The 27,704-nt window shown below is 49.6% G+C and overlaps 1 protein-coding gene across 4 annotated transcripts in view; it reads right to left on the reverse strand.

Moving 5' to 3' along the window:
- The window catches only part of NRG2 (neuregulin 2), a 157,383-nt gene that overhangs the window by 23,777 nt on the left and 105,902 nt on the right, over nt 1–27,704 (reverse strand). For all 4 annotated transcript variants that reach the window (XM_054287695.1, XM_054287694.1, XM_054287693.1 and 1 more), the window contains exons 3-4: nt 19,056–19,174; nt 5,527–5,647 (exon numbers count right to left, since the gene is read on the reverse strand). In XM_054287695.1, the coding sequence (XP_054143670.1) occupies nt 5,527–5,647; nt 19,056–19,174 (240 nt within the window). The remainder of the gene's footprint in view (nt 1–5,526; nt 5,648–19,055; nt 19,175–27,704) is intronic.

The raw sequence follows: 27,704 nt of genomic DNA on the forward strand, positions 1-27,704 counted from the left end.
TTGACCTTAAGACCTTTTCTTTTTTTTAATAACCCCATTTTGAAAACATCTGCAAAATTCTGCTCTTGGGTTCAGGATGAATTGCAGTGAGATATTTACATGGTAACAAAAATGCAGTAAGATGATCAAATAAAGCATCTCAAAAAGCACAAACCAAAATAGTTTGCATGACTCATTTTTATGATGTTTGCTGGGCACTTATTGCTGAAAATTGAGGAACTTTGACATTTTGCCCCATATCAGGGCAGAGCAATAATTATTGTTAATTATTATTTGCTACTTTTGTCTTCCTGCTGGAAGCAAAACTTTTTCTGTCCAGCTGTTGCTCTAAATCTTGCAAGGGTAGGCACATTTCCTTTGCACCCCCAGCTCTTAATTAAAATATGCCAAATTCAGCAGCTCTCATAAAGCAATCCATGCTACATAAAAATGTGAATGAGCAGGTGCTTCGAAATGACACAATAAAGACAAGCTGTAGCAGAAGGACACAATGCACTGAAGTAAGCAAATGGAAAAAAAAATGTTCCAAGCACGTTGCTTTTTTGTGGGAAGGGCTGAAAAAGAAGACAGTTCTGTCATTGTCCCCTGACCAGTCCCAGATGATCAGGCTCTGGAGAGCCACAAAAGGCTGGGCTCCACCAAATCACTGATGGGAAGAAGAGAAAGCAACCAGAATGAACACAAAGGCCGTCTCCAGAGCAGCTAATCAAGGCATGTTTGCTGCAGAGTAGAGTCCAAAGCTCAGGGACACCCACTGCTGGCTCAGTGCTCGGTGTTGGCAGGACCTGCTGCCCTCACTGAGCCTTTGCTGCTGCAGGATCAGCTCCACACTCTGATGGCCTCAGGGGCTGATGCAGTCACAGGACACTGAGCTGGAGGCACAGATGGGCCACTTGAACCTGAGAAGGTACCTGATCTCATCACCCAAGACAAACAGCATGCAATCCCCAAGGAACGAGTCCTGGCTGGTCCGGGGGATTTGGAACAGGATGTGGAGATTTCACCCCTGGCTCTCCATTTCCAGGGACATTGCAACACCTCCCCACAGGGCTGCTGTACACCCCTGGCACAGTGATGACCCTGTGGCTGTGCAATGACCAAATGCCACTGGCAGGGTGGAACAGCTCCAGATGCCACAGCTGAGCAAACAGTGCTGCCAGGGGCCATGCAGCATCCCTGTGACAGTCACACCTTTGGATGGGGCTCTGAGAAAGCACAGGGGAGCTGCAGCGTGGCCAAAACTTCAGAATGATCTTTCTGTTTCTTGGGAAAATCTGCAGGAAATAATAGCTTGAAGATGTGATTTTGAAAATTGGTGACTTGGATTCATCAGTTAATTTTAAAACCATCTGATCTTTTATCCTTTTGCTTTGTTTTGTTTTTTATTTTCTCCTTGACTTTCCCTTTTTGCCTGAGGTTGTCCAGGCCTCTGACCTGCCTCTCCACATAAGGCAGAGCTGTCACCCCAAATCCAGGCTGTTTATCTGTCACATTTGCAAATCATCCAGCCTGACTCTTGTGAGCACAACTGGTCCAACATGACGTGGGGGTGCTGCTCCATAATGCTCTTTAAGTCTTCTGATCCCACACAAGATCCTGGCCCAGAGCTGATCACTTTGATCCACTGACCACACAGAAGAGATGTGAGGAGCATTTCAGTGGGCAGAGAAGGCCACTCTCAGTGACGAGACCTGACTTGCTTGCTTTGTTTGGCTGGGAAGACCCCAACTGTACCTCGTGTGTGCCAAGACCTAAATGGGGAAAAGAGCACAGGCACAGCCCTGTGGGGCACCCAGCAATAAAAGGTTGGAGCAGCCTCCAAGTGCTCTGAGTTGTGCCAAGGACTCTCCAGGATGGAGGCAGATCCAAGAGCAGAGGCTGCCAGCGATCCCAAGGCTCTGTGTGACTGGGCACAACAAACCAGGCACCACTGCTGTGTGCCCCAGCTCAAGGCTGGAAACTTCATTGTGTGCATCCCTCTGTGCTCTGCTCACACCTGTCCCTGCCCTGGAGTCAGCTCCTCAGGCCTCTCTGAGCAAAATGATCTGGAAAAAGCCTTGAGAAATTCTTCCTGTCAAAGATCCTGGAGCTTTTTAATTTACAAGGGATGCTGAGTGAATTCTGTCTGTGTGTGGCTCTGTCATTTCCCAGGTTTATGCAGAAAATTTGCAGAATATTTGAGGCAGGTCCCACTTCTCCCATTTGACTTCCAGGTGGGCTGTTTGCAGAGTCAGGACAGCAGCACAGATCACTTTATGTTCAGGCTTCCTTTGACACCAGCATGTGTAGAATTTACTTCAAATTAAGGATAAAATTATGGAAGAACACAATCCAGAAAGACACAATTTCGGGAACAATCCAGGTCCATTCTGGGCTCTTCCTCAGTGAAGAAAATGCTTTATCCAAGGTCTGTCTGAAGCATACTAGAAAGGGAGGGAGGAAGTGGGATTACAAGCAAATACTTTGTTCCTCAGGATTTAAAAGACCAGGAGGAACACGTTTCTGGGAAGCCTGTTATAAAATAATAATAAAAAGCCAGCTGCCAATTTAGGCAATTTTTGTTGCAAATCGAGCATGAACCACATCAGGAGAAGAAATTATTGGATAACCCATCTGCTGGTTTTGGTCCAGACTGCCAGGGGGGACAGATTTCCTGTGCTTCTGGGCATCTGCAAGAATGGAACCCACCCCAAGAAGCTGATGGCAGGATGGCAGGCAGTGAACAGGAACACTCCAAAACCCTGGTAGCTGGCATTGGAAAGGCTGGGAACATCACAAGGGTGCTGGGAGGGACAGAACCCCCTGAGCATTCAGTGAGGGAGGGCTGGAAGGGGGCACAGGGGCCAGATGATCCCCCCAAAGCCCTGGACACGTGCTGCTCCTGGCTGGAGCTGCTCATGTGGCTCTTGCTGATCTCCAAAGCACTTGAAGAAGTTGTGAGCAGAACCTGCTGATCTCTTCCATGCTCCTGGCTCAGAGGCACAGTCAGGCTGGAGGGCCAAGGCTGCTGTTGCAGAGATCAGAAATGAACATGGAAACCTGTGTTTTTGCCTCTTCTCCTTTCTCCTGCGTCTTTCACAAACCACAGCCGCAGATCTCCTGCTTTGGTGCAATGAGAAAGCCAAGGAATGTCCCAGCTCTTTGCTTGCAGGCAAAGGTGAAGTCTATTCATCAGCATCTTCCCCAAAAATCACCCCAAAATCATTGGGAGAGCCATTTTATGGGAATCACTTTTCAGTTCAAATGCTTCTGCATCCCTCAATAGCTATTATCCTCTAGAATCCAGAAACACTAAAATTACACCACTTCAAAAGCCAGGTTTTCTTATCTTCAGTCTGAGATTTACTGATAAAAACACCCAAGGAGAGTGAGCATCCAGGATGTCCTCAAGCAGTAAGATCAGAAGTGACTGTGCTGTGTGGAGGGCATTGGGTCCCTGGGTTCCTGACAACATGGAGCCTTGTTTTTCTGTTTTTCCTGTTTTCACCTTTCCTGGCAGATGAGCAGTGACAGTGCAGCCCTTCCAGCCTCTCCTCAGGGTAACACCTTCCGGCCCTTCCACACATGCCTGCTCAGTTCCCATCTGGTTTTAGCAATTGGTACCTTGGAACTCACCAGGCAAGGATATCATTTTACCATCTGCAAAGTGAGGAATTCAGGCTTTCAAATGATATGAAATAATTAGGTCTGTTTGGTGTGGCACATAAAATCTTAATGGGATCCATCACTGAGTGCTCCCTCTGTTCATCATCTGTCAGAACACCCTGCTTGGAAGGTTGGCTGGAATTGCTTTGGTTAAAACAGTTGAGCTGCTGAAAGCATTTGACAACTACCACAGTATTCTTCATTAGGAAAAAGTGATTTTTATGCATGGTAGGGGTTCAGGTAACTCTTGTTGTAATTAGAAATTGATCCCATTTGAATCTTGATCTGCATTTGGGTCCTTCCCAAAAGAAATAGCCTTGAAATCTGTGCCCCTGCCATGACCACATTGCTTGCAGATTTGATTCATACACTCCTCCACACTTCAAGGGTTCAGAATGGAAAGATTGGGATTTCTGGGGCTTCCTGGGCTGCAGCTACCCCAGAATGGTGCCTGTGACTTTAACCATCACATGGGGCTTCCCCCCTGTTTCCTGTGGGGAGCACTGACCAGAGGAGCCCACGGTGCCACCAAGGAGCCGATGGCAGTGACAACTACACCAAAGCACAGGGCTGGGGGGGACAGGGGCTGCTCCCACTCCCTGCACACATGGGAAATGTGGGAGCCACAGCTTCTGGTTTCTGTCCTGCCCAACTCTTTGTGTGTCTATGGGTGAGTCTGGGAGGACTGGGAGCTGCTCCTTCCACCCCAGCTGCACTGGAGAGCCAGAGCACAGGAGCTCAGCAGGATCCATTTCCACATGGCCTCTTCTGCTGCTCCCTGCAGAATCAAAGGAGTTCTGGGACAAGGGAGGAGTTGTGCTCAGTGTGATCCAGCCCTTTCAGGAGCTGTGTTCAGTGCAGCCTCCAAGGCCTGAGGAGCTGAGGTACCTGATGAGCATCACATCCTGCAGTGCTGCTGGGTGACATCCACAGATGCAAATACCTTTGGCTGTGTCTCCACTGAGAGGTCTCTGGGTTCCAAAGGGAGAAAATTGTCAGCTCTGGGCTTCTCTGAGCTGGGCAGTGATGTCTGGGTCACCAGGGGAGCTCAGGAGAGGATTCCATCTGCTCAGAGAGTGCACAGCCAGGGCACCACGTCCTGCTCACTGTGCAGGAGCCCAGGGGCAGGGACAGGTACCCTCAGCACTGGCAATCAGACTGCACAGCTTGTCCACAGGCACTGCTAGGCTTGGGGGTGAGGTGTGAGATGCCACTGGGCTTTCTGGATCTGAACCAGGAGTGAAAAACTCTCACATCCCATTCCAAATCCCCCAGGCTGTGCAGCCCCACTTCAAACCCTTCAAAGCTCATTTTAGGGATAACTTAGTACACGTCTCTAGCTTTTCTTGCAGGTTTGAAGGGGGAAACAAACATCCCACACAGTGGCCACAAAGCTGCACAGAGAGGGGAACAGCTGGGGGTTAACCCTGGCCCATGAGACACAGGAGAGGTCGGGACAGGTCTGAACAAGGGACCCCTCCAGTCATGGGGAAAGAGGAGAAGGCTGTGCCCCTGAAAGTCTCCCTGATTGGAGAACAGGACGTGTCAGCTCAGGGAGAGCAAAAGGGACCCAAATTTCCTTGAAGCTGCAGAGGAGAAAGGGGAGAAAGGGGAAAGAAACAGCCAGGACAAACATATCCTTAGAGGGAGAAAAGCCAGGAAAAGTGAACAGTGACACGCACACAAAAAAGGAAAATACAAATCCTTGCCCCCCGCTCCCCACCCCTGCCCCTCTAGTGCCCCTCTCTGAACCTGCACAGCTCAAACTGCAATTGCCAGGAGAATTTCAGAGCTCCCCCCCCCAGTCTGGCAGCTGCACAAAGGTCTCCTCTCCCTCAGCCAAGAAATTTCCATATTGACACAAGAACTCCACTCACTTACTTGCATGACAGCTGATTAATGCCCTCGATGTAGTAGCACACCCCTCCATTGACACAATAGGACTTGGCTGTTTCGTTGCATTTTCTGGCATGCCCGGACCAGGAGGAGAGAGTTGTGGTTACTGCAGGGGAAAACAAAAACACACACACAAAAAGGAGATATTGTTATTTCCTTTGTTTGGCAATTCTGTTTCCTTAGATGATTTTCTACGAGTTCATTTGCCAAAGTAAAAACCCCAGAGCTACAAACCTCAGCCTGTGCCTGCAGACCCACCTTCAGTCCCAGGGCTGCAATTTGACCCTTCCATTCCCAGCAAAAGGGGCCAAGTGAGTGAAGAGGTGAAAATTCATCTTCCTCTAAGCAGCCAGCATGTGGTGCAAGATCATTTTTTTGGGAAATTGTAGGGAAATGCCCCTTTCCCACTGTCCTTGGCCCTCCCTCATGCTGGGAATGCTGTGCCAGGAGGCAAGGAAGGGTCAGGAAGGAGGGAAGCTGCAGATTCACAGAGTCCCAGGCATGTGCTGTGAGGCCTGAGCACCTCAGGACACTGGAACCAGACCGAGAGGTGCTGCAGGGACTTTGCATTGCTCCACACCTCTGCCAGTTGGGTTTTCAGAGCCAGGAGCAGGTCTGGCATGAGCATGAGCAGCTGCATGAACAGGGCTCCATCCCTGCCCTCTCCTGAGCATTTCTCTGTCCTGCCACAGCTGGGCTGCCCCAACAGCCCCAGCAAAGTGCAGCAGGAGAAGCCAGCCAGCCCCAGCTCGTGCTGAGGCAGGCAGCCAGCATAACTCCAGTCTCCCAGGTGCTTTTCCAAATCTAAACTTCTTTCTAGAGAAAACCTTTACAAAAGGTTTCTAGAGAAAACCTGTCCTGTAAGTGACAAGAAAACCTGCAGAATTTCACTGTGATTCCTGTCTCTGAGAGACTCTGATAAATGTACAGACCAAAGCAGAGTCTCCAAAAGTAAAAAAAGGCTTCTAGGAAGGAAAAAAATCAGTTGTTAGAGCATTGATACAGGTTACAGAAGGTGAGCAGCTTTGGGGAATACAGACCCATCTTCACATAAATCTAAGGAGTGCTGGGCACTAAAAAGCATGGATTTGTTACAACTGAATACTTAACCTCATTACAAATAGTCCCCTTTCCTGGAGTACCCACCTTGCTCAGACCCTATCACAGTTACACCTCCAGCAGTGGTTACTGCCTACTTTGCAGCACCTTTTATGCTGTAGACAAAGCTTCTGAGGAGATATTCTCTTCCATCCTCTTTTCCAAGGCAAGAATGAGCCTCCTGGAGAGGTTTGTGACACCATCACTGAGACTGCATCCTCACTGACACAGGACTCGAGGAAGAAAGCTTGAACCAGAGCCAGGCAGGGCCCCAGGAGGAGCAGCAGGACGAGCCATGGGCTGTGCCAGAGGGAGCCAGGGCTGCTCCCATTCCTTGGGCAGCCCCTGTGCCCACCCCACCTCTGCAGGGGCTGCAGGACACACACCAGAGCCAAGGGCTGCATTCCCAGCTCCTTTGGGAACATCTGGGCTCTCCAGGCTGAGGAGGGCTCCCAGCACCTTGTGAAGCCTCTCCCATGTGGGTGATGCTTGGCACTCGAGTTTGTTCTGCCTCTCACACGTCTGGGACTCTCTGCAGGGTCTGTGGGGTCCAGAGGAGATTCCCTCTGAGCTGTGCCCACCTGGAGCACCCACAGTGTCACCTGAGCACGGCTCAGCTCCCTGCTCTGTCCCGTGTGCTGTCCCAGCCATTGTCTGCCATTCCCATGGATGCCTCCCACTGGCTGACAGGCCAGAGCTATTTCCATGCCTTGCCTTGAATAACCATTGCCTCTGGCTCTGTCTTTTCACAGCTATCCAGGGCACAGCAAGCTGTCCCAAAGTGCTCTGCTAAGGAGACATGGAAAACACTCCAGCAGAGAGCCAGAGCGCTCACAGCCCTGGGACAGCAGCTGCTCCCTCAGGGCACATCCTGCAGCCAGCTGGGAGCCAAATGTGGACAGCAGGGTGCTCACACTGGAGCTAAGTTTGGTTTGACCAAGCCTCCAGTGAAACCCTTTCAAAAATCTGAATCCCACACTTCTGCAGGAAATTCAGCACTCCCTTGCAGTTAAGATTAATGGTAACTAAAAGCCAAAGCCATTATGAGTCTGTGTAATTTATCTGAGGAATGCAGACTCATTATACAGACAAGACTTTATAATTTATACCTTTACAAGATAGTAGCACATTTCTGCTCAGGAGAGGAGAGCTGTGGGTCTCTGATAAGTGTGGGTCTGTGCAAGTGCACCACTGGATCAGGGAGCACTGAAACTTCATCAGCCCAAGAGCTGGTGCAAATTGAAAGGCACAGGGATGAAAAACAAGCACAGGCTGCAGGGAGCTGTCACCTCTGCAACCATCAAACACAGCACTTGGTAGCAAGCAAAACGATCCATCTGGCAAAGTCTCACATCATAAACCCTACAGAGAATGGTTTTGGAGCAAACTTTGCCACAGCAAGAGAGGGAGAACTGGAAACAGAGCCCAGAAACCTCCCCATAGGAAACACCCCAGATCCAAAGATACCCAACCCAACAAGAAAGGTGGATGGGAAGATGCAGTGCTGTGTGATGTGATACAGGAGGATCACAGTGCTCATCAGCCAGAGATTGCATGGGGTCTTCATCCCATAGAAACAGTTTTGTCCCTTTTAAACAGGTAAAAAAGATCCTGACATGGTTGAGGATGGGCATGTTGGGCACTTCTAGGGGACGGCTGTCAGTAGAGCTGTGCCTGTCAGGAAAATACATGGTTGGGAAATACTGCAGGAAAATACACGGGTGATCACCCCTACTAGAAGCATCTTTCTAATGTCATTATCCTTTCAACATTGTTTCCTGCAAGTACCTTGCCTTTTATCCCAAAGAAGCACAAAGTGTTTTAAAACTGAGCCATGGAATCGCCTCACTCCAGTCCATTTGTCAGCACAGAGATGTGGCAAAGGCCACAGAGAGAGGTAGCTCCCTGTTGAGAAGGGAGCATCAGGAAATGAGGCCATTCCAGACTGTAACCCTGGTCAAGCCAAAGCCCTGTCTTGGCCCCAGCAGTGGCAAAGCTTAAAAAAGAAGATCAGTGATAATTTTCCTGAGCCCCTGCAGGATGGGCAGCTCAGAGACAACCCAAGGCAGCCTCAGTGTTGTCACATTTAGTGGTCTTTGCTGGATTCTTCCACCAATATTTTTATTTGCTGTTTGAATAAATCTAATCTTCTAGCACTTACAATATTTGTGCCAAGAGCTCCAGTGCTATGCACACAGTGTGTAAAGCCACATCCCCATTTTGATATTTTTAACCTACCCTTTTCTGGCCTTTGTATTAGAAAAAACTACTCTTTATCCCCCCTTGTTTCCCCTGTGCCACCTGTGGCATCACAGGCACAGCCAGCATCTCCCTCCCTAGCTGGGAAGCAATGATCTCTATTTATTCTTTTTTGGATCATCCCTGGTTCTGTTTTTCTCTTTGGAGATAGTGAGACCATACTGCACACATGATATTTATGGGATATTTTTTCCAGTCATAGAAATTCCTAATGGGTTTTTGTGAGGTTTGATGCACTGAATACAGATCTGTCTCTCTTATAACCCTGAAATCTCACTGGTGTGGGGTAACACACATTCTAGAGCCTTCCAAGGTGCCTGACCTGGGATTTCACATCCATGTGAGCAGCTATTCAGGGAGCAAGGATGGAGAGACCTGCCAAGCTCCATGGGAGGACAAAGGGAAGCAAAATGGCTCACTTAGGGAATGGTAACTGTGCCTGGGTTGAAGCGTGGCCCTGTGACACCACGTGGCTGCAGATCACACACGAGCACCTCAGAGCAAGATGCCAAGGGAGATCTCAGTGGGTTTCCAGCACACTGGTGGGGTCATTCCCAGGTTCACAAGTTCCTTTGTGTTTAGCTCTATTCCCCATCAGCCTGGGCCAACACTTTAACAACTGCATGCCTGGTGCAGAGTCATCTGGGATGTTGGACCTTGGTGAAGTGAACCTCACACACAGTTTAGTTACAGCTCTGTGCCAAACACTGTGCCTGCTGATCCACAGGCACAATTACTCCCCACAGCTATTTCACATTAACTGCTGTACCACAGCAGGCAGATTTTACCCCCCATTGGCTGGTGTGGCAGAATAAGTCCTTCATTCAGCCTCCAACACAACTCCATCTATCCCAAATGACTCGGAAAGTTGTGAAATTGCTGAGATGAGTGCAGAGCTGAATAAGCAAGGGAGCAGTTCTGGGTGGTAGCAGGGTGGAACAGCACTCAAGAAGGCAATGGGATGTGATGAGGGAGCTGTGCAGTGACACCAGCCATGAACCAAGAACCTCCCCAGGTACTTCAACAAATTAAAAACAGAAAACCATGAGTGTGCACGAGGCAAGCAAGTGGTGACATTTCCTTCTGCCCAGGGGGAATAAGCAAGGTGCCCTTGAGATCCACAGTGGCAAACTGGTCAGAAAGCCCCTGCAGGGTGGGAGAAGGGCTGGAGCAGCTCAGCCATCAGCAGGTCAGACCTCAGCTGGTCTTCAGCCCAGCACTGAGAACAAAGCAGGAGGGAGGGAGGAGGTGAGGACAAAGAAGAGAGAGGAATAATGAGGTGAAGAAAAGAGGTGAGGACAGGGAAGAGAGGGCTGGCTCTTGATGATGTGTTTGTGAATGATCTGCAGCCACATTTTATTGTTGCTGCCCCAGCCAGTGAGGACAGAGCAGCATAAACACATGGCAGATTCAGAGCATTGGAGTCATTCACAGAGTCTGTTTTCCACCACATGCCTCGGTTATTCTGGACTATCATCAATGGCAGGGCAGCAGAGAAGAGAGCCAGGGGCAGTGACTGTGCCAGGTGGACTTCCCTGCACACAGCTCATCTACGCAGAAAGGCCATTAATGATTGTGCAGGGATTCTTACACAATTCCTGCCATGCACGTCATCTCACCTTTGCAGGCAGCTCACCAGCCTGTTCCCAGAAGCCTGGTGAAACACTCCCCCTGCAAAGAGTTAATTAATGCAGCTTGGACTATAAATTATAGTTAATTTTTCACGAGCTACAGCTACTGTCGAGGAGAGCAGGGAGACAGCAATGGTTTCGCCGCTCCTTTTCTTCTTTATAAATAACTTTGGCTGGTGGGTTCATAGAGCACAGACACTTTATTCTCTCAATATTTAGACATTCAGTTAGACAGATGAACTCAGCTGGTTGGGGAGTGTATACAGATTGCCTGCTCTGTATATGCCTCATGTACTTACTGATAAAACACAGAATGGCTGAGGTTCCTCTTAACAGAGTTCATCCAACTGCTTGTTAGAAGAACATGGATGAGGAGGTGTCTGGCCAAGATATTCCTTGGTTGTAGGGCTGTAATCCTGGTGTGAGCCACACTAAATCCATGATTTACACTGATTAATACATGGAGGGGCTGGTGATCCTCACCATTCCCTCTGTGGCAGATTTCTGTGTGTCTGATACGACACCTCCTCCTGCAATAAACCTGAGCAGAGCCTGGATGCTCCCCTCTGTTATCTGTACATAAAATCAGAAGGGCCTGTGCACACTGGGGTTTGCCTGACAGGAGACTGGGGACTCTGGAGCTCATAAAAATTCTGCTCCTGTGTGTTTATTCATTTGGAAATGGCCAAATATTTACCCCCGCATTTTATTGAAATAGATCCTGCTGGAATCATGTTTCCAGTTCCCGAGGGGATCATTAGGATCAATAGCTGCATGCTAGGAGCTCATCCCAAGATACAAATACCAGACTGCAAGGCACTCATCTTGGAGCATCAGATGCTGCTGATCAAAACAGCACAGGTTGCATTCCCCACCTCTCCCATCTGCCCTGTTCAGGGGTTTCACTAAGAAACAAGTTTAAAGGTTTCTGAGCACCCAGGGGCTGCCTGTTTCCATGGGACAGGCAGTTATTGCAGGGGCAAAGTCCTGTGTTATTGCCAAGCTTCAGGCTGCTCCTCTGGAATGATCTCTGCAGCTTTATGAGGGAGCCGTTCCTATGCTCTGCTCTACCACAGGGCTCTGAAAATGCACATGACAGCAGTGCAGCATTTCATTTCCCCAAATCCCCTGCATCAATTGTAATAGCAGCAACATGATACTTCAATGAGGGGATTTGTTCAGCAACCTAAAAATCCTCTCACAGAGCCAATGCCAGCGTGAAAGCTTCGCAGGCAGGGCAGCTGAAGCCCAAGAAGTGAAGCAACACACCAGGATCCCAGGATGGAGCCAGAAGAGCAGATCCCCTGGTCCAGAGCCCAGTTCTGAAGGCTGGGCTCAGCCTCAATGCTCCCAGGGGACATCAGCTCCCACCCCACACTTCACCCTGCCCCTCTTTGCCTTTAGAGTCTTCACAGCACATCTCGAGTGGCAGCTGCGTGACTACTTAAAAAATACACAGTGTGCAAAATGAGCAGTGAGCAGGATGGGGCAGCTGCCAGGCACCACAGAGCTCTCTGCAGAGAGGCAGTGAGATCTCCACACTCAGTGAGATCTCCACACTCACCTCAAGGCTCCGTGCCTGCGTGCGTGCAGGTTCCGCTCAATTACAGCCCCACCTCCAGCAACGCGGCTGAAATTATCCCAGCAAAGACCACACCAGCATTTATTTTTAGTCTGATATTGAAAACTGCTCTGTTCACATGGCCAGACTTGTGTCTGCTCTGCCTGTGCTCTGGGCTGGCTGGACACCCTTCACCTCGAAGCCCAGAGCTCTGTGCTCGCACCTGGGGCTCCAGGAGGGCTCAGTGGCCTCAGGCTGGAGGGGCCAGGGACTGACCAGATGGGATTTCACACTCATGAGAGCAACAATTCAGGGAGCAAGGATGGAGAGACCTGCCAAGCTCCATGGGAGGACAAAGGGAAGCAAAATGGCTCACTTAGAAATGGTAACTGTGCCTGGGTTGAAGCGTGGCCCTGTGACACCACGTGGCTGCAGATCACACACGAGCACCTCAGAGCAAGATGCCAAGGGAGATCTCAGTGGGTTTCCAGCACACTGGTGGGGTCATTCCCAGGTTCACAAGTTCCTTTGTGTTTAGCTCTATTCCCCATCAGCCTGGGCCAACACTTTAACAACTGCATGCCTGGTGCAGTCATCTGGGATGTTGGACCTTGGTGAAGTGAACCTCACACACAGTTTAGTTACAGCTGTGCAGGTACAGAGCAGCTCAGTCACCAGCAGGTCAGACCTCCAGCTGGTCTTCAGTCCCAGGACTGAGAACAAAGCAGGAAGTGATGACAAAGAAGAGAAGGGAATACGGAGGAGAAGAAAAGAGGGGAGTAAGACCAGAAAGGTCACAGGCAGGTCTGCCATGATCACCCAGTAAAGGCCAGGCCAGCCTGGATTTGAGAGCAGGTTTGGGGGGTTGGTTGAACCATAACCACGTGGCACACGTTCCTGTGGGGTGTGGAGCTCACAAAGCGCAGAACAACCACTAAAATCATGCAAGTCCATCAGGCCAAGCTCACCTGGCAAAGTGAGGAGAACATTTCCAACACCCAGCCATGCTGGGCAACAGGGAAGGGATTAAACTGGAGGGGATTGCCTCAATGGCTCTGCACCAATGAGGCTACAAACAGCCCAATGGCATCACCAGGACGACAGCTATGAAATCTGTCGGCCCAAACTGGTGTGTGGAGAGTTAGACTTAATTGGAGAAAAAAGGACTGTTTCAGCTACCCTTCCACAGGGGTCTCTAGAGGGACTCTGGGGAGGGCTTGTGATGCCCAGCAGATGAAATAAAGGCCCCAAAACCAAACCCAGAGAGCCCAGCTTTCATTCAGGTGCTTCATATCACCCCCCAATCCTCCTGCTCCCAGCACAGCTCAGCACTGCCTGCTCTGCTCTTTCTCCTTTTTCCACTTCTCCTGTGATCCTGAGCCCCTCTCTGCTGCAGAGCAGCCTCAGCCAAGGGCACTGACAGCCCAGAAGCTGATAAAGCTCTCAGCAGGCTCTCACCCAGCTCCAGAGTGAGCCAGGAGCACAAGCAGAGTCCAGAGGAGCAGCCTCAATGATCCACATGCTGGTTTAGAGCACCTGCCCACCACTGGCACAGCCTCCTGCACCCTGACAGCATCCAAACCACGCTTCCTCCACCTGGCCTGTGTTCTCTCCTTACCCTCAGGGCTTCACCTGCTTGTTGAAGTCAAGGGAAGGAGCTAGAAGAGAGCTCAACAGCAGAAAACAAGCACAAGGGATTACCTGACCTTCTCAGAGACTTCAAACTTTATCTCACCTTTGTAAAATTAAACATTGAGAGGGTTTGACTAGCTCTGTCCTGCATAACCCGTCCATCTCAGAATGCTCTCCAGATTTCTCTGACCCTTCTTCCATTTCTGCCTCCATCAGAATGCTCTAAATGTCAGCACTGGTTCCTATCCTGTTTACCCAACATGTGCACAGACTCCTGAGCCTTGTTTAGCTGCCTCATGCTGCTCTGTGACAGGATCACGTTGCCATTCTGGGCTCTCTGATGTTGAAATGAGCAGAAAGGACCTTCCTGTCAGGGCACAGGATCGAGTTTCCACACCCCTGCAAGTTCCTGCCTGTGAGCTGAGCCACTGTGGCCACCCAACTGCACAGGCTCAGCCTGTGACAAGCACAAAACAAAGTCTCATTTAACATTTTCACCACCAATGAGGCTACTGCAGCACAAATGAAGCTGAGTGGAACCTCCTGCTATTCACAAACCAGGTACTGGGGGCATCAGTGTTTAAAATCCAGCAAGTGATTTACAAGATTTCAGTGAAACAGCAAGAGTAGGGACAACCTACAGGTGACTCTGACTATAGATATTGAAAAGAAATGCAAGACTTTTACAAGAATGAGATACTTGTCTGCTCTCCAGATCATCCCACCCCACAATATCTTCATCACCTCCCCATATGCTGTGCACACGTGCAATTCTCTGATAAAACATCCATCACCATAAAAATCAGAGAGATTCTGAGTTATTCAGATAACACTTGGGAGATATTGCAAAAAAGGAATGTGAAGGAAAAAGTGAGTTACAGCTTTAACTGTGGGGACTGTGCCATCTCTTCCCATCATTAGGAAAAACAAAGAATGTGATGATCCACCCACAGAGCAAAGAAATTTTCCAAAAGGGGAAATTTCTATGTGTCCTTTCTGAGATTTGGCTTTTAAGAAAATAAAATTAATCTAATATGATGCAAATAAGTAGCATGGATCTCTTCTGGTGAAAGCAAAGGGAAAATCCTGGGGAAGGATGATGTGGCCATGGCATTAATGATGCTGCATCTCAGCTTGGCATCCCTAGTGCAGTGCAAGGCTAAGCACTACAAAGAGCACAATTTAAGTGCAGTTTTCTAATCAGAAAAGCTTTTAAAGAATACCTGGCCAGTGCCTGCTGTGGCTGCAATCAGATTTCCTTTAAATTCATAAAAGACTGAGCTTTTAAAGGAGGAAACATCCCCATAAAATCTGCAGAGCAGAACTGCCAACAGGGAGGCACAGCCAGCTGTACTCTCAGCTCTGGGCATCTGCAGCTGGGATGGAAACACACAAAAATAAAAATCCCTGCCTGCTCCTGCCTTCCCAGGGCTTTTGCCAGGATCCTGGTGGCTCCCAGTGGGGAGAGACCCCCTGACACAGACCAAACACCCTCCACCAGGAATTGCTGAGCCAATGTCCAGGCACCAGGATTCTAATCTACACTTGTATCCCCTCCTTGGTTTTTATTGCTCTGTGCCCATTTTCTACTGCTTTTGGGACAACTGAGTAGGAGGGAATGCTAAAAAGCATTTCAGCCACAATAAATCAAATTAAGGATTTGGGGAAATCTGTTCTTGCTTTCTGGAGACTCGGGAAAAAATGGGATGGCAGGGCATGGATGGATTTTCTGCAATTTTCTTATTACCTATGCTAAGAAGACTCTTGTCTTTTTTCTTGTACTTCCTACAGCCTGCTTTAGTTTGATCAACTATCCTCAAAAAAAATCCCAAACACAAAAGCAAAGTCATAAAAGAAAACCCTGCTAAATCAAAGGCCATAACAAGCACATCTTGCAAATACCAATAACTCCATGTACTGAAAGAGCTGGGAGTGCTTGAACTTCAGCTGCAATTTTAAGTAGCATGCTCTTCAAGCTGCCATTGCAATAATTATCAAATTCTCCCTCTCCAAGATAGACACCAGCAATATAAATCAGATTTTTTTAAAAGATCTAGGGAAAGAAAGACCAGTGGCTTTGGGAAAAATCAGACAGAAGGAGTGATTAAAGAAGATTCCAGGAGGCAATAAAGCATTTATGCAAAATGTCTCATAATAGCAAACAAATCAGGGGAAAGCAGCTGTATGGGGGGAGTGGGGGAGAGGTACTTACACTCTTCTTCCATAACAACTATTTTAGTTTCTGAGGCTGGTAAGACTTGTGGTGCTTTCGTTGTTCCTGGGGAAATTAAGGTAAGAAAGTAGTGAACAAAATAATCTCCTTTGAGCAGAGCAGGGCGGGCTTAGGTACTGTGGGGAGGAGCAGAGGGGCAGGTGCTGCTGGGGGCACAGGCTGGGGCTGCCAAGTGTCAGCGCAGCTTTGGGCAGGGCATGGATTGGGGTGCCAGAGGCAGGACAAGAGTGTCCCTGCAGGGGATGGCACCGTGTCCCCTCGCTGGGAAGGGCCTCGTGTCACAATGAAGAGGCAGAGATGGCTCAGGGCTCACCTGGCAGGAGATGAGTGAAAATGTGGGAGGTTTCCTTAGCCCTGATGGCCACAAGAGTGCAAAGATGGGATGGCAGGATGTGGTAGTGGGGAAAATGTGGGGTTTAAGAAAAGGTGGGGTTTTCTGAAGAGCCTCCATCCCACGTGAGGTTCTGCAGCACAAATTAATGCTTGGACCAGAGGTGGAGGAACAGGAAACAGTTGAAGGAAGGACCCCAGGATTAGGGGGGACAAGCACTGGGAGTTATTTCCTCTTTTTGAACCAGGATACTGGGAACCCCAATGCCCACAGAATGCTCTGCTCAACCCTGCTGGCAGCACCAGCATCTCTGGAGAAGTCCCTCACACCCTCTGGATGCACAAAGGAGGAAGCCCCAGGAGCCTGACCACCCTGCCAGACCACCACAAAGAGCTAGAGGCAGAAAGAATTCTTTTGTACAACTTGATTTTTTCTGCAGTGTTTGATAAGTGGCAGGGAAATTGAGGAGATGCCTAGAAATTTTCTGAGGAAAAAAGAATCTGAAACAGTCCCACCTCAACTGTGCCCTCAGGGCTATGTGATATCAACATTAGACTATTCAATGATGAGAACTGGGAAATGGGATATTTTTCTAAGAAAGCATCTAATTTACTTCAAAGTCATAAAATCTGCAATATGTTGCAGTATATTTTGACTAAGTCCAGAAGCATTTCCTCAGAAATTAACACCCTCACAAAGTTTCTCAATGCAAAAGCATTTATTTCTGAGCTGGGAATTTTGTGGAAATGCTGGAATTGTAGAGGAGGGGTGAGGGGAGGGTTTGGCTGAGGGGCATTTCCTAAGTGCCAAGGGGTCTCTGCTCTGCAGCCACTCTCTCCAAAGATGTGGTGGTTTTGGTGACTTGCAGCAGATCTGTATGGCTGAAAAGCTGCTTTTCTGAAACGGAAAAGTGGTGCTGGAATAGAGCAAAGAGCACTTTGCAATGGAAGCCACAACAGGATCAGTGCTAAGGATCCCGTGGAAGAAGAAACAGGGGACAACACATGTGTGGATTCAGGTGCCCTGAGGAGTTTTGTACTCAGAGGTGTCACAGAAGAAGTGAGGAAAGTTTGCAAGGCCCCAGGAAGGCTGAGCAGTGAGGGGACAGGAATACTCCAGGAGAGCACATGCCTGCATAGTGGGGAAGGCTGCTTAACTCTGAGTAGCTGCAGGGGAAAGAGGGGAAAAAAAAGTGGTGAAAAAAGGTGAAAAAAGGGGTGACGGGGCCACAAAAGCCTCCAGGGATCAGCATCACCTGGGCTGCCCTTGTCGGGGCTCAGATGGCCCTGCTGTGCTAAGGTGTGCCTGCAGATGAGCAGCGAGCCAAGGGCACGTTGGCGAGGCTGAGAGCGTGGATCGTCCAGGCAGAGAACCCCCAGATTCACAGAGAGATCTTTGGTGTCTTTCGTGGGTTTTCAGGTCTTAGCACATTTCTGGGCAGCTCAGGAGTGAGCCCATCCCTGCTGGGAGGGTCCTTGTCACACAGGGTGGCTTCCTGAGCACCCTGGCAGGTGCTGCCTGCCCTACAGTGGCCAGGTGTGCATTTCCCTGTGTGCATTTCCTTGGTGTGCATTTCCCTGTGTGCATTTCCCTGCTGTGCATTTACCAGGTGTGCAGGTCAGGGCCCTGCAGCAGGCACTGGCACTGCTCAACCTCTCTCTTCCTCCTGTGGGAGGGTTTCTGGTGCTGGGGAAGGGGCAGCAGAGCAGCAGACAGGGCTCTGATGGCTGCACAGTGGGAAGGGAGGTTGCACATGCAGCTCCCATCACACAGGAGTAGTTAATGTGACGTGAGACAGCCAGAGAGTGAGGCAAGAAATTTAAAATGAGATCATTGCCTCAGTTTTTTACTGGGGACACCTTTCCTGTCAGAAATGGAAATAACCCCAGCAGAGCAGCAGGGCTGAGTTCACAGACACGGAGGATGAAGGCAGGGAGGTGTGAGCAAGGGTGGCCTTCCTGCAGACCCTGCCAGCACTGGGACTGAGCAGGCAGGGGGAGGCTGTGTGATGCTGAAGCTCCACAGAACAAAAGATTCAGGATGGCAAACACACTGAAGTAAGAGAGAAAATACTGCCAGAAAGCAGCAGGAGCAAGCTACCTTCCTTCACATGGGATGAGAACAAAATCCTGGATCCCAGCAAAGGCTGCAGAGCCCAGCTCACAGCCCGGGCTGCCACAGTGCCCCTTGTGAATGGCAGGAGGAAGAGCTTAGGAAACACAGTCACCCCCTCCCAGCTGTGCCCTCCCAGCTTCTGGCAGCCACTGTAGGGACTTTCTGAGCCGGAGGGTGCATCCAAACCAGCGTGTTAAGCAATATAATTATTATGACCAAGATAATAATAAAACCACCTAACCTCAGACTCCATCCGCTGAGCTCTAAGAGATGGAGCACACATTCTAGGATGAAAACCAGAAGCAACTTCACTCATCACAAAGCTATGGTCTAATTACTTGTCTTCTGGTGAGTTTTGCTTCTCAGAAATTCTTTAAAAAATGAAAACATCAAGCCCACCAGCTTTCTTTCCTCCTTACCCCTTTTTAAAAAAAAAATACATAGACTGTAAGTTTATTTAAAATGTAAATTAACCACATTGCCAGTGACAGATAACAAAGATAAATATTTATGCTAAGCTGCATTTTTCTTATCTCCCAAGATTGTTTCACTCGATATCCTGAAAGCATGAAACAAAATACAAGACAGACCATGAGCAGAGCCTTTCTGTGGAATGGCAGACAGCTCGAGACATTTGCTGGCTTCTTCACTTACCACTTTTCACATTCAGGCTGCCTTTGGCGGTGTCTTTCCCTAAAACGTTCTCGGCTTCGCAGCTGTACTCCCCAGCATCTTCAAGCTTCACCTTGTTGAACTGCAGTCTGGAAATCTTTCTGTTGGAAAGTACAGCAGACATTTCTTACTGCATTGGTGACCAACCTCATGAAGTGACAACCATTCCTGGCCCTGGAGGGTTGCCCCTGCTTGACAGGATGGGCTTCCTGATCTTGCTGAATAGCCTGGATAGGATTTGGACAAGTCCCTTCCCAGGATTTGCTAGGAGAACACCTCCCTCTGAACCCACTGCTCTGAGCCTGTTGTGCGGTTTGGTCTGACACCTGCTCTCATTCACACAGAAAGTCTCATGAGGAGCTGAGGCCCAGAGTCCCAGCACTACAGCACAGGCTTTCCACACTGGAAAAGAGCCAATTTACTGATGGACAGTGGGATCGGCCTGCCCAACAGAGATGTGGCGAGGAGATGCCTGTTCTGCACCTTCCTCAGCAGTCAGGGATGCTGAGCAGTCAGTGCTCCACCATCTGCATTCAGCACAAACACCCACAGCACCCAGGGGGACTCACCCCTCACCACCCTGCACATCCACTCCCTGGGGTTTGCCCTGGATATATCACTGACAGCTTCAGCTCGACCTAAAAAAAGGGCAGACACCTTGCGTCCCCCAAATCCACACTCCAATGGACTACAGACATGTGTGGCTGAGCTGCACACACTCATCTGAGCAGCCAGATGTGCCTTGAAAGAGCAGGAGAGGGTGAGCGTGACAACTGCCCATGTCACTTTACAGCCTGTGTCACCTCCCAGCCTTGTATCACTTCCCAGCCTGAGAGAAGAGAGGGGTAGAGAGGATGAGAGGGTAAGAGAGTAAAAAGGTAAGAGAGTAAAAGGGGCAAGAGAGCGAGGTTCCCGTTACAATACAATAAATCTTCTTCTGTGTTGAATATTCTAATTCTCACTAACCAATCTAGTACAAGATACAAATCCTACAGCATTTACATACAGCCTATAAGAATCATTACATTACCATACTGTGTTACTTTTTAAACCCTAAAAACTCCTCTTTGGGCCCCTTCTGCCAAGCTGTAGGGTCTGCTCTGACTCTTGGACCTGTCTGCAAGCAGAGGGTGTTGTTCCATCAAAAGGGGATTACCTTCAGCCAGCCACACCATTGTTTTCCAGTTGTTCAGTAACTGAGGTATCTCAAAGCTTGCTTTCATTTCAATCTCGCTTATAGTTTCTATATTCTTACAATCTTTTGCCAGACAATCATATTTATAAGGCTTTCCTGTTTCATCTTCCCCAACACCAGCCCGTGCCCCTCCACAGGAGAGGCAGATCTCTGCAGCAGAGCTCTGTGGTGCTGCTGAAGGAGCATCGCCTTTCCCACTGGCTGTGACTCATTCTCTGGGATGACTAACAGGCAAAACCTTTTGTTGCCCAGTTTAACAGGGATCTATAGGAGCCTTCAACACACACTGAGTGCCACTCATGAGACCACAGTGGGACTCCCACATGAGACCCTCTGGTTTTCTACATTTTCTTCCATTGTAGCCATCTTATCACAACCCACCCTGTCTGCTCCTTCTCATGAGAACATCTCTATTTGCTTTCCACCCCAAGCTTTCACCTCAGGTCTGTGTCACTTTATTTAGAGACTTGGAAGCGCTGCCAGCTTTAGAAAGAAGTCCCAGTGGCCAATGTTGCTGAAGGCAAATATAATTCCATTTATGTGGAAAATAACCATCAGCCTCGGACATAGCTGCAATGTTCCACGTGTCATCCGAGAAGGACTTTTCTTTGGGATGTGCAAATCATTGTCCATAGGAAGCCCTTCACAGAAGCACACTGGCATCTTTTTAACACCCTGACAAGCTGTTCTCCTGGGAGGCACGGCGCAAGGACGCAGCAGGAACATCTCACTAGTTATATTGGTAAATTAAAAGCACTTGGAGACGACTTGGTAGAGCTCCCAGGAAACAGGCGCTGCCCTGTTTTACAGGATGCGGTCAAGGGCTCAATTGCATGAGCTGGGGCCACATGTGGAGCAATTTCTAAATGGATGTTGACAGTATGCAAAGATCTCTTGAATCCCTGACTGTAGGTCTCCCCCAATCCATTTGTGCAACACAATCCAACATGGGAGCCTAAATAAGAGGGGTGATTCTGCCTTCACTCCCAGCACAACACACTTCTCTGAGTGTTCCCAAGTCTCTGAGCACAGCCTGTGACAGCCCTGGGCATGGTGGCCCTCACTCTGTGCTGCTCTGGAGCCAGTTAATGCACCAGAGAGAGGCATTTAAGGACATTTAAGGGCACCCAGTGCCTGTTGCTGCCCTGTGCCTGTTGCTTCCTGCACCTTGCTGGGAGGCACAAAGGGTGCCTGAGCTCTGCTGGGCTGCAGCACCTTGTTCAGGAGCATGTTCCCCACTCCCTCCATAGAGGAAAGTGTGGAAATGCTCATCAAAAGAGTGAGATGGCTCCAGAATGCAGCTCCAAGTCTGCTCCCAGCCCAGCCATTACTTTCTCCCAGCTGTCTCAACCCTCTCTGCCAGAATACACCATTTGTTTCACATAGCAGGCTGCAGTGCAGGCAGCACATGCTGAAAGCAGCTTGGAAGAGCAAGGCTCTAACTCAGAGTCCACAGAAAACACCAGCCTGGCACATCAGCATGCTGGGGCTCTCTGCCAGGGCAGAACTGAGAGCATCAATGGACACGCTGCCTTCAGCTGCCAGAGCACAGATGTTCTAATGGTCATTGGCTGCATGGCAATCTCAGTCTACAGCACATTTCACCAGGTGGAGCAACTGGAAAAATCCATTTCTGCATTAGAATATCACCTAGGTATGTGATTTTTTACAGATAAGGGGGTGTAAGTCCCAAAGATGTGTTAGGGAGTGGCACAAAAGGAGCCACACTTGACAGACTCAGCTCCAGCAAGAGGGTGAGAGACATTTGGTCTTTTACCTGAAACTGGAGAGGAATGTGAGCAGAATAAAGAGTGATGTTGGCATTTGGAGCATAGCAACATCAAGGTGAAACCAAAGGGGATTACTTTGTTTTAATGCACAAGACTTGTACTGTCAAAAGAGCTTATTTTTGCCATCACAATTGGTTGAAATTATTCTGTACTGGAAGATGCCCTTGAAAAAGCAAGATTTTTTTTTCTTGCTTTTCATAGCCCAGGCCAATGGTGTGGTCCCTCTTGGTCTCCACACTGCTGTATAATGTCTGTGACAGACTCAGGGGAAAGGAGATGAAGGTTGGAGATCTGGATCCCCTTTCATGTGGAGCATAAATGCAAAGAGAATTTCCCCATTTTAAGAAGCACTGAAACAGGAAACAGCCAGAGAGATATTTTGCCTCACAGTATTAACCATGGGCCTTTAATTAACATGGATAATCCTGTGCATTGGAAGAACTGAGCTTAAGGATGTCAGATGGACAAGTCCTCACCTGATCTGTGTGTACCAAGGGTGACCACTCTGGTTCTGATCTATTTTACTATCTCCAAGTGCTCCTGAAATACCCCAAAACTCTATTGGAAATCATCTTTTCCAAGCTGTGTTCCTCCTGCTGCTGTCCCCAGGTACTTTGTTCTCCCAAGGGCTGATTTCACAGCCACACCAAGCAGTGGCCTCCAAGGAGTTACTGTGGGCCCAGAGGTGTGGGATGAAGGCTCCTCGGGACAGCAGCCCTGGGAGAGCCCCATGTGTGCGTTCACAAGGGTGCCTGGCTGCCAGACCATGCCATTCTTCTGGAGGAGGGCTCTGCCCCGGGCTGTTTGCTCAGTGAAAGGGCCAGGGTCACTGACAGATCCCATCATTTCGCTGCAGTGCAACTCTGTTGACATCTCTTTACTCCAGGGGAAAATGTGCCTCATTGTCTTGCCTGACCCTCAGCACATATGACTTAGCCACGCACTAATTATCTCCTGTAGTGCCAGTGGAGGGATGAGCCACGGGGAATGTGCTGTCTGCAGGCTCTGAGGAATAGGATTCACAAGGAGACCTTCAGCCTGGCCAAAAGAAGATCCCCCAAAATACCTTTCTGGCCAAGAGAAAAGAGTCCCCCAGAGGGCAGTTTGGAGGGATGAGTAAATCACCCTCTTCAGTGCCAATCTCCAGACTACAATGGGAAACAGGGAGATCAGCCCTTGGCCAGGACCTACACAAAGATCCTGGCAGATTCTGGCTGGGAAGGGTGTCCTCATCGGCTGTAATTTAGACATCTAAATGTGAGCTCAGGGCCTGAGGCCTGCAGTGCAGTGAGAGGAGAAGAAACAGGCCCTGCATCTGAGCCAAGGAGGAACTTCCTATGACAGCAGGCATGTTCCCACCAGCACTCTGGTCAAGCTTGAATCATTTTCCCCCTCTTACCTACTGCCAAGTGGAAATGGGGCCATCTTCCCAGGTCATCTCCTCACCAAGCCATTCCTGTCAGAGCAGGGGATCAGCAGAGCAGCTGCCATGAGCTACCCCTGTGACACCTACACTGAGGGCTCCGTGCTCCCTGTGTGAGTTCAGCCACTTCTGCATCCTTCTGGACAAGAACAGCTCCAGGATTACTACTGTTGCAGTGGTTTCTTAATCTTCTAAAAATAGGGGAGCTAACACATAAGTAACAAAGAAGTCAAGGAATGAGCTGGTGAAGAGAACTTGGAGACTACCCCACATGTGGCCCCAAAACTGTCAATGGAGAGCACTGCACATAGTAAACACACCTGAAACCACAGGAAAAGGAAATTCCCAAACATGACCCTTGCAAAGGACACGCTGGCTGCCCTGCTGTGGTCACCCATTAACTCCCTTCCCTCTGTTTGCAGCAGGAAGCACACTGGCATTGCCGAGAGCAGGAGTGCCAGCAATTGCTGTAACGTGCTCTGCTTGCATCTTGCCAGGGATTTAATTGTTGCCTACGTGCTGCCCTGGCACTCTCACCCAGCTGCATTTGCCCTGGAAGAACAGGTTAATGATTGGCAAGAAGACAGGATATCCAGCTTACAAACCACAAGTGCTGCCCAGCAGCAATCGAGCGCTGGGCAGCCCCACTGGGGCTCTGGGGGGACACATCCATCACCCCCAGCACTCAGTGGGTTAATTCAGGCAGAGGGAATCACTGCAATGCAAAGGCAGAGTGGGGATGGCATGGCAAAGCCATGTCTGGCAGGGCAGGAGCAGCCAGGAGCATTCTGTCCCTTGCACAGCCCCTCTGATCTGTTCCCTGCCCTCCAGCTGTGCTCAGCAGAGCTGGGCAGAGCTGGGCAGGGTGGCTGTGCTCACAGTGCTTGAGGAAAACAAGTGTTTTCTGTGCTCCACAGCATCATCTGGCCAGCTCAGTATCAGCTACAGAAAGAACAAAAGGGAAAAGGGACAGAAATGCCCTCAAGCAAAGCAATCAGACAAGAGGAGTAAGGACAGGAAGGTTTGGAGTTTTCAGCTTGGCCATCATCCCTTCTCTATCTCCCTTCCTCCCCTCACATCATCTCCTGACCCGCTCTGTGCTTGCCCTGCTGGGGTGGTGGGGGACAGGCAATGTCCTCAGAGTGCCCAGGACAGGACCAGCCATCCCCTGCCCATTCTACCTGCTCTCTGCTACCCCTGTTCCCCAACATTAAAGTGCTGTTCTAACCTGAGAAGCAGATTTGCCCCTTCTGTGCTCAGCAGTGCTGTGGTCTCTCTGTGCCCAGGCTGGGGACAGGCTGATTTTAAGAGGAAGACTCTCCCAGTCCTCACTGTGCAGAGCTGACACTGACACTGGGCTCAGAGTGAGGGTGAGCTGCTTCTGGGCTGGCCAGTGTCAACAGGAGGGGACAGGATCAATAAGTACACTCCAAAGAGCAGGGTCACTTGTGCAAGCCCCTGCAGGCTCAAAGGCAGCCAGGGGTGTTCTGCAGATGGGGAGAGGTGTGGGGCAACAGAGTCAGTGACACCACCACACCAGGGCCTGGGGTGGACTTTGTGGCTGCTGTGCTGAGGCAAATCCCTCTGCAATGCTGCTGCTGCTCCCTGTGCCAGCCCTGGCTGTGGCACCTGCCAGGGTGTGAGGTCAACAAAGGAGAAAAAGCTGAGTTTGGGGCTCTGGCTGATGCACAGACCCAATGCCACTGCAAGGCCCTTGTATCACTTCTGGAATTCAAGGCAATTGATCCATCCTATGGATGCTTCCTCCAGCCCCAATGCCAGGATTTTAATTTCTTTGAGAAAATGTAGGTCCTGGAGCAGTGCTCTGAGGCCAGCTCCCAGCAGGTTCTTTCCCTGCTTCCTGTGATCTCATACAGGAGCAGTCCCAAGACTTCCCAGGGACTTCCCAGCACCAAATGTGGAACAGATTCCTGGCTATCCCAAAGAGTGTGTGACCTCAATACTGAGACAAGGCCCCTCAGGGTGCCCAGGTCTCATTGCCTCAGCAACCAAACCCTGAGCTGGTTCTGTGGCAGGGAAGGAAAAGAGGGCCAGTGCTGCTGGGGACAAGGCACAGAAGTCCTAGTTTGGAGGTGTATTACATACTGGGTGGAGGTTGATATGCTGGGCAAATCAGAGGCAGGACCAAAACTTCAGGGAGTGGGGAGGAAAGCCTGAGAGGACCTTTAAAGCAAAGCACATAAAGTTATAAAGAATCAAGGAGAAGAAAGAGGTGCCAAACTAAGAGCAGCTGTCATGGGGACAGCCCCGGACAGAGCCCAGCAATGGAGATGAGCAGGGCCAGGCTGCTCGTCTCCATTGAGACAGGAAAGCCCATCTACAAACCCAACACCTTCCCTGTGCATGCCCTGCTCCTCTCTCCATGCTCTCTGAGGTCAAATACTGACACCAGGAAAAAGCATTTTGGGGAACAGAGATCATGGGAAAGGGATGGCACCTTCACACGGGCAGGGAACTATTGCTCAAAACCCCTGTGAAATACCACTGTAGTCATACACAGGGTGTGCAGGAGATCTAGATAAAGGTCTGGGTCTCCTCATGTCATTCTTTTCTCCCCAGGCCATTTTCTGCAGCTGGTCCATGTCACAGATCCTCAGCAGAGTCTCCTCCATGGCAAATTCGTGCCTGCAGGTCTGTGATGTGCTGTGCTGGGTGAGCTGCCAGCAGCCCCAGCCCTCCTCCCCAAAGGTAAAACATTTTAACTTAAACAGGATGAATGGGATTTCAGCTCATGTCTCAGGGAGGGCCTCCACCTAATCTGTGACATTTTGCAACCGCAGTGGGCGAAGGTCTGCAGAGAGAGATTTTTATTTTGTTTTTGTAAGCAGCCAACATGGCTGGAAAAACTACACCAAATTTCAGGCACATAAAGCTCCTTCCACCTCTAAGTTTGCAGAGTCCATCAGCTGAAGCAGCCCAGCAACTGACCCTGACTTGTTAGCAGCTATAATGCAGTCAAGTTTGATTAAATGTCCATCCCCTGACTCTCTCAGGAGCCCCAGCTTGCAAAGTTTGTGGATTGTTTGAGCTCAAGACCCAACTGCTTCTCCTTTCAGTTCTCAAATTCCCTGGTTCAGTCCCAGGTGCATTGGCCAAGATGATGTCCATCATCTCCTCTAAAACAACAAGCAAACAAACAAAGGAGATGCTCTCCTTCACACCCCCCTCCAATAAAGTGCCTTCAGCAGCTAAAACCAAATCCCAAATATCGGAGGCTCATAATGCCATGGTGAGAGTTAGCGAGGCAGCAGCTCCCCTGGTGATTATAACAACACCGGTGCTTGAGAAGAGTCTTTGCTTCAAGGCATCTGGAATTGCTCTTGCAAGATCCATTGTCAAATGAGCTTTTTCCTTTGTTTAAAAATGTCAGCCCAAAGACCCCTGCCAGAGTGGTGGTATAGCCTGCTTGGGTTCACTCTGGCTCCCACAAGGCTTCCACAGTCCTCTTTGCCCCTCCTTGTCTCCAGGCTTAATTAGGAAATCATTTATCTTTATTGGCACTCTCTTTCCCCTGCTGCTTTGGCATTATTTTTTTTTTTTGGCCTTCATTCCAGTGCAGTGAGCTGTACAGGGAAGACCACAGCCCCATTCATTGTGGGTGGGGAATAATCTACAACTGGGAGCCCTACAAGGAAGACCCCAGCAATGAATCTGCTCAAGTGGCATGGCCTGAGGGACTACTGTACAGAAACAGGAGAGGAGGGCATCCCTTGGCTCCACTTACAGGCTAACAATAGGGATTCCTGGTGATACTGAAAGTAGGACACCACTCCCAGGGGATGTCATATGGTCAGCCTGTCCCAAACTGAACTGCCAACCCTCTCCAATCTAATGATACGCCTCCTTCATCACCCCAGCAGTGTCCCCTGGTAGAAGAGCACACAAAGGGAAGGGGCTGTAAGGACAGGCACAGCTTGGGGACTCCCAGGCTCCTGCTGAACCTCTGCATGTCCCAGGCTGAGCCTTGAGCATGACTTCAACAGGGGAAAGTTCTCTACACCTCCACAAGCAAAAACTCCCTTGGCTTCCTCCACAGCTGGCACATGACAATTTGGATAGTCAGAAAGTCAAAACCCAACCTGAACTTCTTGGGAGCCTCAGTCAGACCTCAGACACACTCAGCCAAAAATGGCATCACTTTGGCAGCTTGGGGGGAGAGCCATTCACTAGGCTGGATTTCCACTACCACAGGCTCTTTCTGG

Source organism: Melozone crissalis, unplaced genomic scaffold (assembly GCF_028551555.1).
Source record: "Melozone crissalis strain CALT ecotype California unplaced genomic scaffold, PUWL_Pcris_2 ptg000061l_1, whole genome shotgun sequence".
Classification (NCBI taxonomy): domain Eukaryota; kingdom Metazoa; phylum Chordata; class Aves; order Passeriformes; family Passerellidae; genus Melozone; species Melozone crissalis.